This window comes from Anguilla anguilla, chromosome 15, assembly GCF_013347855.1.
Source record: "Anguilla anguilla isolate fAngAng1 chromosome 15, fAngAng1.pri, whole genome shotgun sequence".
Lineage (NCBI taxonomy): Eukaryota > Metazoa > Chordata > Actinopteri > Anguilliformes > Anguillidae > Anguilla > Anguilla anguilla.
In genome coordinates, this window is record NC_049215.1 from 3,309,552 (window position 1) to 3,322,500 (window position 12,949).

Below are 12,949 nucleotides of genomic sequence, written 5' to 3' on the forward strand. Positions count from 1 at the left end.
TAAGTGCCTGTCAAACGGAACAGGCAGGATCTTTAGCAAGCGATTCACCTTCGCTGCATTTTAATGAGCGACTCAGCTTATTGGTCTGAGGTGTAATTAGACTCTTTTGTGTTTTGGGCCCCTCGTTGTAGCAAATGAATCCCGCGAGAATAATAAGAACTGCATAATATATCTCATTACTCACCTTGTATGCATTGTCATTGCAAATGTAAGAATAATATTATTAATGATATAACATGTAAATAAATAAATGTATATATACATTCATATAGCCTATATACTGTATATGATGAACTGTGTGAATTATTGAATTGAAATTAGGCTCTCATGTTCCATAAAGTGAATCTTTTGTGTATTGTAAAGGCTGTCAGAGCCAGTGCTTAATCTCCAGCTATACTTTGTCTTTGGGGGATTTTCCAAGGTCCTTACATGCCAAGAATTAATTGGTTCCACATATGTGAAGAGGGAATTTATGACTGAAACAATGACACCTCTGTATAGGGGGTATGTGCAGATAATTTATGACTTAGACAATGTCATCTGTGTTCCACTAAATGGGGGTCTTCAGCTTTCTGTCAACAATGTTAGTTGCCATGGGAACCGTCTAATGAAGTTTAGCTTTGTTCACATCTACGATACCCTCTAAATTCACAAAGGTCAGCTGCCATTGGCAATAGATTAAAATGTTTGGTTATCCTGTGTGATCACACAAGATAGGAATGTTTTATATCATGGCTCAATACTCAAGCGTTCAATTGGGGATTGGCTCACTCAAACAAAGCCTAATAGCGCTAATAGATTTAGGTTTGACGTCACTTGTGATGAACGCAAGTTTCTAAGCAAAACTGTAATTCTATCTAGTTGAGACAAATCATGACCCAAGGCAGTAAAATTAAGTCCTGACAAGGTTACTGACGAGAAAAATTGTGTATTTTTCAGAGAAATGACGAGGAGGCAGTGGTGGACAGGGGTGGGACCCGCTCCGTGCTGAATACCAACTTTGAGAAGGAGGAGCTGGAAGGTAACGCTGACCCTCAACCATTTCACCCTCAGCGCAAGGGATTGTGGGGAAGCAAATTTGCACGAGGACAAAGGGCACTGCTCTCAGTCTATAGAAACGCAGGCCTGCCTCTACGTGTTCCTCAGTCTCTGAAGGACGGAGGCGTGGGAAGCTTCTGAGCACGTAGGAAGGAGAGAGATGGAGAGCGTGTTCCTGTTGGTCCCACGGTGGTGATGTCAGAAGCACGGAAGCTTCCGGAAACGTTCTATTTTTGAGTCCACGCAGCCAGCCTCACGATCACCCAGCAGAGAGAGGGAGGATGCTGCCTCCTGAAATAAGCTGGGCCGTGAAGTATTTCTGTCGTGCTCAGAGGGCATTTTAGGTTTTGCGCACATTTTTACATAATTCAGGGTGGTACGATTTTAGCCGATGTTAGCATCCATTCATACGCACTTAATTTCTCTGAAGATTTTCATAGATTTACCCCTAAATGCTAAATATTTCAGCCTTTTAAAAATACTGACAGAGTGGCCTCTGATTGAAAGGCAGTTCAAACTACCCAGTTTGAAAAACCTAGATGCTAACATTAGCTAAAATTGGTTGCAAGAAAAGCTTACCGTCCTCACTGATTTGCTCTAAAATGTGCCCTTATTCATTGCTTTGGTCATACACTGCACTTCCCATACTGCCGTAATGGACAGGGGGTGTCGGTTAGCCAGACCTCAACACAATGAAATCCAGCAGCGTGTTTAATCCGATACTGACATCATCGGTGCTGAGCCCATCTCCCTCAGCACACACAGCTGTCTAGTCACCCGTGGAGCAATTTTTCGCTACACGTTCTATTGTTAATCTGTGGCCTTGTGTTATCAAAATGTGTCACGAGCGTGACGGTAAAGGTAGAAACCTTGAGCTTTTCAGCCGACGGTCTCAAACGTTTTCACAGTTGAACGCGGCTCAATGACACGCAAGGGTTTTTGCATGCAGGAAGTGCAGTGAAATGAGCTTTGGAACTTTGGTTGACGCCAGCTCTGTATCCCCCTGCCCACCAGTCGCTCTGGTGCCGCTGACTCTGTGATTGGCTTAGACGGGTGAGCGACGGGCGTGTCACGCGCCCTGATTACACGGCGCCGTTATAGCGTGCGACGCTACGCGCGTGCAGCCACAGGGAGTGTCTTCATGTAAAAAACCTTCTGCTGTCAATCAAATGTCAGAGTGCTGTCGAAGCTTGAACAAAACCGATTCTGAACAAACAAGCCTGTGTGGAGATGAACTAAAGAAATTATCATCCTCTGGTTTATTATTCTCAATTTCATCCTCGTTCTTAAAAGTTGCTGGGGGCTGGCGAGCTCTGTGATCGTCGCTGTTGTAACACTCCTTATGCTGGACTTGTGATTCGGGGAGCCCTGCTGTTGCCCCTAGTGGCGGAGAACGGAAAACACACCGGCTGCATTTCTCCCCCCAAGGCAAGAGATGGGAGAGGCAGCTTGGATTAAACTGACACTGTCAGGGCTCCACACAGACCTCACTGTGACATCTGTGAGCGTTCCTTCTAATGTGAGCGGTACATCTCTGACCTCACAGTGACATCTGTGAGCATTCCTTCTAATGTGAGCGGTACATCTCTGACCTCACAGTCACATCTGTGAGCGTTCCTTCGAGTGTCAGCGGTACATCTCTGACCTCACAGTGACATCTGTGAGCGTTCCTTCTAATGTGAGCAGTACATCTATGATCTCACAGTTGCAGGACCCAAATAAATCCAGCTGAACTGGGGATTTAGGCCAGGTTGTTGTGCACAGGTAATGAGATGCACATTCAAAACTTGAATAACTTTAATTGTTTTCAGTAACTGAGTATTTAGCTTGTAACTTAGCTAGAATCTGCTTGTCAGTTCGCACAAAACAAGTTACACTTGTACAAGTAAATGCACAACAAATAGGACAGCACCAATATCATTGTGTTTCTCAATCACTTGTCGGCCTCTACTCATATTCCACTATAGTGCATTTAAACTGCAATGGCTTTGCCCTGATCAACAGTGTTAATGCTTTTCAGTACTTTGAGTGGATTGCCCCAGTTCCGTTCCATCCAGATGGTCAAAGGCAGCTGATGGACCAGTAGATTATAGCATGAATCAAACCTGTGCTGCCATAAATTCTTAGAGCTTAAATCAAAATTGAACAGTGTCAATAAACATATTTAAAAAAATGTCATGTTGATGTCTGAGAAAACCATTTGATGGAATGAGTAAACACTTAACAGAACTACCTGTAAATCATATCAGCATTATAATTGTGATTATACAAAACAGGTTGTTTTGATACTGGATGCTGATTGGCTTAGACCGCGTTGACCTTCTACAGTGATTGTAAATCTGATATAGTAACAGTTATTTAACCAGCCTGCTTGTGAACAGTATCACTCCATGCACAAACCAATACTTACATATAATATTCAAAAATAAATAATGTTGTGTCATCAGTTAGTTGTTTCTATATGTTGTAACAGTTTTATAAAAGCAATACAGCCCTCGAGGCCGTGCTGTATGGTGAATACAGTCACGGCTACAGAGGGTTGCCGGCACTCCACTCCGCTGCATCGTGCCTAGCAACACCCCTGTAGCCATGGCTGTATTCACAATACAGCACAGCCTCTCGTGCCATATTGCATAATCACAGTCGTTTAATTGATTTAATTTGCGCATTTCCTCATCTGAACCTCTGCGCGCTTTGTCCCCACGCAGGCCACAGGACGCTCTACATAGGCGTGCACGTTCCTCTCGGGAGCAGGCGGACGCACAGACGACACCGGCATCACGGGCACAGGCACAAGAAGAGGGACAGGGAGCAGGACTCCGGAGTGGACGACGGTCGGGAATCTCCCACTTACAGTGAGGAACGCCATGCCCATATCCCACAAGCCTCTGCTCCGACTGCGGCGTGCCACTGGAACGAGCGCGTGTCATCGCTGAATCGAGCGACGGGGCGCGAGTCATTAGGCTTCCGCGTTTTGAGCCGGTCGTAGCTCGCCGCGTAACGTTCGCTGATTCGTGCTTCCTGTTTCGCTAGATCACGTGGCTTCCTTGCTTGATCCTGACCTGTGCGGGCTTTAGTGTTAGGAGAAGAGTCCACAGGGCAATGAGGCTTCTGTGAAATGTGACGTCTTGTCTTCTTGATAGACAGTGGGAGTGTGGAATGTCATTCTTGATGAAGACTGTGAGAGTGTGGAATGTCATAATTGATTAAGACTTTGTGAGAGTGTGGAATGTCATAATTGATTAAGACTTTGTGAGAGTGTGGAATGTCATTCTTGATGAAGACTGTGAGAGTGTGGAATGTCATTCTCGATGAAGACTGTGAGAGTGTGGAATGTCATTCTCGATGAAGACTGTGAGAGTGTGGAATGTCATTCTCGATGAAGACTGTGAGAGTGTGGAATGTCATTCTCGATGAAGACTGTGAGAGTGTGGAATGTCATTCTCGATGAAGACTGTGAGAGTGTGGAATGTCATTCTTGATGAAGACCGTGAGAGTGTGGAATGTCATTCTTGATGAAGACAGTGAGAGTGTGGAATGTCATTCTTGATGAAGACCGTGAGAGTGTGGAATGTCATTCTTGATGAAGACCATGAGAGTGTGGAATGTCATCATTTATTAAGACTTTGTGAGAGTGTGGAATGTCATAATTGATTAAGACTTTGGGAGAGTGTGGAATGTCATAATTGATTAAGACTTTGGGAGAGTGTAGAATGTCATAATTGATGAAGACTTTGTGAGAGTGTGGAATGTCATAATTGATTAAGACTTTGTGAGAGTGTGGAATGTCATAATTGATGAAGACCGTGAGAGTGTGGTATGCCATAATTGATTAAGACTTTGTGAGAGTGTGGTATGCCCAGAGTCCTCTCGCCGTGTGCGTTGCAGACACGCCCTCACAGAGAGTGCAGTTTCTCCTGGGCACCGAGGACGATGACGAGCAGCACATCCCCCACGACCTCTTCACCGAGCTGGACGAGATCTGCCTGCGTGAGGGGGAGGACGCAGAGTGGAAGGAGACCGCCAGGTATCGCCGCAAACCACCCCCACTGTTCACGGCCTCTGTTCAGCCGCCCTCTCTCTTTGCCTCTTTATTTGCTCTTAATTGCTGTGACAAGCCCCAGTAGGATTACCTGACCACCAAAACATTATTTCTATTGTCAGAATGACAATTCAATCATTAAAAACACGAATTACAACACGTCTACTGTAAGAGAAAAGGAATCGCTGTTGGCTGTTGGCTGGTGTCTGTTATTCTATGAATAAATTACTTGACTGTTAACCAAGCAAACAACCGCAATCAGAGTGATAGAATTTCGCTTGTAGAATGCAGCTATTTCTATTTCATGTTCAGGAGATGCTGTTGATGACATCATGTTTTCCTTCTTATTTCTGTTTTAATGGATGCAACACGAGTTTCTCGAAGTTATTAATGAACACGCAGCATCTGTGCGTGCTGGAAGTAAAAGGATGTTGATGACGGAAAGCTGTGTCGCTTCACATCTACGTGATCACGGTCGCTGCACTGCTAAAGAAAAAAATACAGGAGGTGTTGAAATAACAGTTTTTTAGATTGTTGATTTTTTTTGGGTGGTGTGGTGCTGGTTATCCTAGCTGCAAAGACGCCATACTGCCTGTTCAGGGATCAGAAGGAGATCTCAGGAGAGTAGAAGGAGATCTTATAAGAGCAACAGGAGATCATAGGAGAGCAGCAGGAGAACTCAGGAGAACAGAAGGAGATCTCAAGAGATCAGCAGGAGTTCCCAGGAGAGCAGGAGATCTCAAGAGATCAGCAGGAGTTCCCAGGAGAGCAGAAGGAGATCTCAGGAGATCAGCAGGAGATCCCAGGAAGGCAGAAGGAGATCTCAGGAGAGCAGAAGGAGATCTCAAGAGAGTAGAAGCAGAAGGAGATCTCAGGGGAGCAAAAGGAGATCTCAGGAGAGCAGCAGGAGATCTGCAGGCTGCTCGCTGCAGAGGCGTGGCTCTCAGGGCCTTGCCATATCGCCGTGTCTCTGGCCCTGGTGTGGAGGGAACTGACCTCCTCTCCACTCTCCACACAGGTGGCTGAAGTTCGAGGAGGACGTGGAGGACGGCGGGGAGCGCTGGAGCAAGCCCTACGTGGCCACGCTTTTCCTGCACAGCCTGTTCGAGCTGCGCAGCTGCATCCTCAACGGCACCGTACTGCTGGACATGAAGGCCAGCTCGCTGGAGGACGTAGCAGGTAGGGCAGCCACGCTCACAGAACAGCCGCATGGAAGTTTTAGTGTCTTAGCTAGCCTAGTGACTTATGGAACAACAGTTAGCCAGCTTATAGCACAAACTGATTAACGCATGTACCTCTTTAATCTTGTACTGAATGGTAAATGGTAAATGGACTGCATTTATATAGCGCTTTTATCCAAAGCGCTTCACAATTGATGCCTCTCATTCGCCAGAGCAGTTAGGGGTTAGGTGTCTTGCTCAAGGACACTTCGACACACCCAGGGCGGGGTTTGAACCGGCAACCCTCCGACTGCCAGACAATCGATCTTACCTCCTGAGCTATGTCGCCCCACATGATATGTAAAAAGTTGTGTAAGTTGCTCCGGCTATGAGCGTCTGCTAAATGCCTGTAATGTAATGCCTGTAATGTTGTACTGTTCATTTTGATTGGCTATATTTGATGATGAACTCACTTATCAATCTTTTGTCAGCTTGTGCATCGGTCCACATGTGGTCTGCGTTCATACAATAGTACTGTACTTGACCGCTTCCTATTTCTGTTGTTCTGCGCTCAGACATGGTTCTGGACCAGCAGGAGGGTTCCGCCCCGTTGGGCGAGGAGGTACGTAAGAAGATCCGGGATGCCCTCCTCAAGCACCACCACCACCAGAACCACAAGAAGCTGGCCAACCGGATCCCCATCGTCCGCTCCTTCGCCGACATCGGCAGGAAGCAGTCTGAGCCGCACTCCATGGACAAGAACGGTGAGTCACCGCCTGAGCGTCGCTCGCCTCTGTTCACAGGAACAGTCTGCAGAAGGTTCAAAACAACACCTCAAAGACAACACGTGACATTACGAAAGAGGAAGCAGGCCTGTCAGCGTGATCCTGGGCCTTGCCTTGGTTTTCAGTGCATTCTCTAAATTGTCATTTTTGCTGGAGGAGACTGGTTTGCTTTTGATCCAGTACATTTGTATATGGAATATCTGTTTGCTGTAATTGAAGTGCATTCAAAGGGCAGTTTCAAAGGACAGAACTTATTGGTTTACAGGGCTTGAAGTTAACATGCGCCAAGATGTTAAATGTGCCAGCGGTTTCTTGTGTTCAATAATTTAGTAAACCTTAAAGGTACCAGACATTTCTAAGGTTGTGCCTTTAAAATTCTATTTCAGTTTGACTTAACATTCATAAATCATGTACATCAAGTCCCCAAGTTGGGCAAGGGTTACATTTCTGGGACTGCTACGTGTCAATTGTTTATGTAACTCAGAAATTAATGTTTAACTAGCAACATTTTCGGTCAGAGGAAATTAAATTGCAGTTGCAATGCAATATTTACAGAGGATAGCAAGCACAATCGTAATTTCACAGCTGAAATAATATTGAATTGATATAATAAATGATAGTTTTATTGGTATTTTGAACAATGTTTTAACAGAACATGTGTTCTGGGAGTCGAGCATCTCCAAGCCCCTGCTCACCATCTGTAGTATTATGCTACCTTACCGTGATGCTTCCCTGTTCCCACTGGCCAATTGGTTTTTCTGTTTATCTGAGTGTTTTTATATGAGTCTGGATTCATATAATGACATGTTTGTGCAGTGGAGGACTTTCTGTCTAAAGAAAGAAAACTAAAGTGATTCTGAAAAAAGCGCTACAGAGTGTATCACATTTTGAGACTGGCTCTCAATAAAGCACTGAGCAAAATGTCATGTTTCCTACTTGAACTGAACCAAGCAATTTCTCTACCGGAGTGTCGCACCTCCTTTTAACATTTCAGTACTCTTCTCAAAAATGTTCATCTTGTACCCTGGGAGAGGACACAGCTGGGATGGTAATAAAGATAGTAATAATAGAGTATCGTATCTTAAGGCGCAAATGCTGTGAAGGCGATGCTTCAGTTTAACATTCGGGTTAACAAAAAGTATAGTTCCAGAACAAGACTTCTTTTGGAGATCAGAAAAAAAAAAATTGGCCTGACTGACAAAATGAACTATGGTATTTTCACCTCACAGCATGTATTTGTGTGTGTGTGTGTACGTGTGTGTGTGTGTGTGTGTGTGTATGTGTGTGCATTTGTGTGTGTGTGTATGTGTGTACGTGTGTGTGTGTGTATGTGTGTGCATTTGTGTGTGTGTATGCGCGTGCGTGTATGCGCGCACATGCATAGGTGCATTCATGTAAGTGTGCGTCTGCGTGCGTTTGAGCGTGTCGATGTGCATGTCTCTCGGTGTAATAAAAGCATGTGCACATGCGAGCACGCATGCCGGTGTGCTCAAGCGGTCGTGATTGTGCGTGCTCGTATTCGTAGTCGTACTCTGCCCTGTATTCGTGTGTACTGTCTGTGCGGGAGGAAGACTCATAATGCCATATGCTTATCTCGGCTGATTTGCTGTTTCTACATTAACCTGTGTTTCAGAGTCCACTGCATTATCCATTCTTAACCTCCTTTTCAGTGTGTCGGTCTCTGTCTCTTCTTTTCTCTTCTCTTCTCTCTCCTCTCCTGTGTGTGTATGTGTGTGTGTATGTGCATGCTTTTCTGTACGCGTGTGTTTGTCTGTGTGTGTGTGTGTGTGTGTGTGTGTGTGTGTGTGTCTGGCAGGTGGCGTCTGTATGCTCTGCTCTTGCGCGGGCCCCCCAGGGCCTGTTTAGGACTGCTGGATGTAGGAGTGACAGGCAGGTTGAGTCCGGCACAACATGGCTGCCCTGCCTCCTGCTTTGCGCCTCCGTCTTCTTCTCTCCGATCGCAAGCTCATCCGCCATCTGCCTCATCTTCCTGCCGAACCGCAGCACAGACACCCTCGACAAACTCCACCCCCCCCCCCCCCTTCCCACCACCACCACACCACCTCACCACCACGCAGTGAATATATCCAGCACCCTCGCCCCCTCCCTTGGAAGAGGACCGGGGCGATTTAATCCGTGGCAGACTTTCTTTTCCCACCACTTCCCAAAACATAACTTGTGAAGGTGCTGTTCTTCATTCCCAGCTTGTTTCGGCAGTGTTGTGTGAAAAGCAGGTCGGTTACTGTGGTCAGTTTGCAGCAGTACGACTAGAAAAGCTGCCAGGCTTTCATTATCTCTGGAGCTGTGGCAAGACAAGATTCCGAGTAACAGTTCAGACCGTATCATAGGAGGACACCTTGATACCACTCCAATTTTAAAAGTGGAGGGATAGAAGTGGGTCTGCCTCAAAACATTTTTATTCTATTTCTTTTCTGAACCAATTTATAACCCGTATTTTTTACTCTCATTCTTTCCTGAGTAACCTAGTACCAACCGCTGTATTTATCCTGGTCTGAAAAACTGATATTGAGAAGATGGTTTTTCTTTCTCAGGAATAGGGCCATATGGCTGTTAGATGCGAGTGATGATTGGAACAACAATGGGTATTGATTGTATTTACTTCCACAAGTTGTACTCTTTCTGCTACCAAATAATTTAAGTGCAGCTGTCTTATTTATCTACTTTGTAATAGAAGTTTTTATTTAGCAATAGGTTTCTGGAAATTGCTGATTTTGTCAATGTTCAGACACATTTCACCGGCATTATATCTTTCAAATAAGTTGCCTGCATTACTGTGTACATTATTATTTTATCAAATGAAACACATGATGTACCTTTTTAGTATCACATTTTATGTCTTAATTATGTTATATTTGAGCCATAACTACATTATTTTGTAGTGGCTAGGAGTGGCTAGATTTAAAAGTCAGCAAGATATGGTCTATGGGATTATGCAGTAAGCCTAGAGGCTACCTTCACAGTGAGTCTCGATAGACTACATATGTTTTTCCTAAAGGGGTTGCCAGTTTGGTGTTTTTTCATCAATAGCTGCTGGTAGTTCTCTCTGTCATTAGACTGGAACTCGGTCACTGATTTCTAGCATTATTTTGTAGATTGGAGCAAACCCTTCTTGCATGCCGTTTGTTTCTGAAACTCGTTGTGAGATTTAGAGGCAGTTTTCCCTGGCCTACGCACAAACCAAACACTGAAATTAGCTTTAGCCTCCACAATTTCTGACCACTTAACCGTTGGGTCTGGTCTGGTCATTGTGCCAGCTCGGGACTAATTTCATGTTTGTACTGTATCTAGGGACAGCTGCTGGATTCTCTCCCCAGGTACGCACAGTTATGCAGAGAATGCTCTATGCGTACCTTGGCAGCCTTGAGGGTTTTCTCTTTTTTATTTGATTAAATAACAAATGCACGTTTTGGACTGGAAAACACCCAAACACGCAACTGAATTTGAAGCAAAACGACCCAGGTGTCTTAATCTAATTGAAAGTTGTAAAATAATTTCACATTATCTATCGCATTTAGGATCCAGCAGGTGCCACTGTGTGTATCAATTTGTCCAAGAATAAAATAATGCTGATATCACAACATTTTTTTTCCAAAGCACCTTTCACCGCCCTGAAGCCCCTCATGCAGCAGCTTCCATGCATTAAAACCATCACGCCCATACAAGGGTCTGCAGCGCTGCTCTGCGATTTTCACCGGATGGAAAAGCGTTGCCAATCTTAAACGTGCCACAGTTGGAGCCGACCCGCATTGGCGTAAACGTGCGCTATGCTAAGGGCTCCGTGCCTCAACGGCCTTGAAGGAAAACGAAAAGAAAAACGAGCTGTGATTAATTAACATTGGCAACCCGCTGACGCGTACGCGATGCCCAATCGCGGTGTGATGGCGTGCGTGCGTGCGAGCGAGGGGTGACTCTGATGGCTGCTCTTTGTTTGACGCAGGTCAGACGGTGTCTCCTCAGTCCCTTCCCAGCAGCACCGAGGGGAAGGGGGACGTGAGCCGGGAGAACAGCGCCGTGGACTTCAGCAAAGTAAGGCCGGCCGAGCTCCCCGTGCACCTCACACCATGGCGTCAAACGGGACGGCGCGAGCGCGCCGAGGCCGCAGGACGTTACGCTCAGACCCAGACTGTTCGAATCAAACCAAACCAAATCAAACCAAATCAAACCAAACCAAATCAAACCAAATCAAACAAAACCAAATCAAACCAAATCAAACCAAATCAAACCAAATCAAATCAAACCAAATCAAATCAAACCAAATCAAACAAAACCAAATCAAATCAAATCAAATCAAATCAAATCAAACCAAATCAAACCAAACCAAACCAAACCAAACAAAACCGAAGCGAAGCGAAGCGAAGCGAACCGAACCGAACCGAACCGAAGCGAAGCGAACCGAATCAAATCAAATCAAATCAAATCAAAACCAAATCAAACCAAATCAAATCAAATCAAATCAAATCAAATCAAATCAATTTCATGTGTACAGCGCTGTTTTACAGAAGACTGTCCCAAAGAGTTACAGTAAGGCAAAAAAAAGGGCAAAAGCCAGGTCTGAACCCCCCAAACAGCAAGCATGTGAGGTAGAAACTCCCAAGTGGGGAGACGAACCCTCAAACGGTGGCGAGAAAAAGACTCCCTGATGGGAAGAAATCTCAGGAGGAACGCGGCCAAAACAGGAGGACGGTGTCTGTAGAGAGATGAGAGAGATGAGGATGTGTGTGGGTGGGTACAGCGAGACAGTTGTCTCATTGTAATTCAGAGGTTGCAGGTTCACTTCCCAGATGGGACACAGCTGTTGTACCAATGACCGAAGCACTTAACTGGAATCCCTTCGGTAGGTTTCTGGCTGGATAAATTGATTCTGTATAAGACGTAAGCCAATTTGAATAGGATAACTAAATGGCAAAATATAAAAACATCACCACAGCAACAGAAACCTTCATGCTGGAGAATTATTGTATTATTATATTTTACTGCTTTTTAAAGGCATTTCATTTGTTTTATAGGATGCTGGCTGGCATGGCCTTTGTGTGCTTAGCAGAGCAAAGATGAAATGAAATTTGATAGCACATTGTCAATGAAATTTTCTCTGAAAGCATAAACTAATTCACCCTTTAGAATCGTATCGACTTGAAGGCTTTTGGTTCATGCCATTTTAGCATTATGCTATTATAAAGTATATCACATCTTAGATCTGCTTGCTGTAAGCTAAGTCAGTTCAGTTCACTTGCACTCAGTCGTATGAGACAGTATAATATTTTATAGTTTATATTAATATTTGTCAAACTCCAAAGGGCGGCTGATACATTTAATTACTGTTGCTTTCAACAATGGTCCATTGTTGCTCAGATAATTACTACAATTTCTATCTCTCTAGGAATGATTATGCTTTGACAGGGACAGGAATTGAATTGTTGATTAATGACTTTAATCTCCATACAATGCTTGCTCTGTGAGGCTCATATAAAATGACCATGACCGGGTTTGGTCTAATGGTCAATGGTAGCTGCTTGCACCCTTACACCCTACTTCACTCCTGGTTCCCTGTATGTTTGGGTATGAAAAGACTCCTTATAAAAATAACTATATTCCACAGTCATTTCTCTGTGAAATGTATAATAGACAGGGATGGCTGCTGGCTTGTTTTTATCGCTCGGAAGACCTCCGTTGATACAGTCTCTTGGGAGAAGGGAGATTAGTGTGCATGATGAGCTCTGTCAGCATGCTGCACACTGCACTTCTCATACAAAGCGTATTAGGAGGAAATCGTGCCTGTTCCTGTGTTTTTGCTGTGGGGGTATTTTTAACCTATCCCAGATGTACGGAAGATATTTGAAAGCACTGAATAGTTCTGGAATGATGAATATTCTCTGAAAAATGTTTTTTTGTTGTTTAAAAGAATG

The 12,949-nt window shown here is 44.6% G+C and overlaps 1 protein-coding gene across 2 annotated transcripts in view; it reads left to right on the top strand.

The window, feature by feature from the left end:
* Positions 1 to 12,949, top strand: part of LOC118214459 (sodium-driven chloride bicarbonate exchanger-like) — a 51,201-nt gene that overhangs the window by 14,535 nt on the left and 23,717 nt on the right. For both annotated transcript variants that reach the window (XM_035394430.1, XM_035394431.1), the window contains 6 exons: positions 940 to 1,021; positions 3,747 to 3,893; positions 4,927 to 5,065; positions 6,099 to 6,259; positions 6,816 to 7,004; positions 10,984 to 11,072. In XM_035394430.1, coding sequence (XP_035250321.1) covers positions 940 to 1,021; positions 3,747 to 3,893; positions 4,927 to 5,065; positions 6,099 to 6,259; positions 6,816 to 7,004; positions 10,984 to 11,072 — 807 coding nt within the window. The remainder of the gene's footprint in view (positions 1 to 939; positions 1,022 to 3,746; positions 3,894 to 4,926; positions 5,066 to 6,098; positions 6,260 to 6,815; positions 7,005 to 10,983; positions 11,073 to 12,949) is intronic.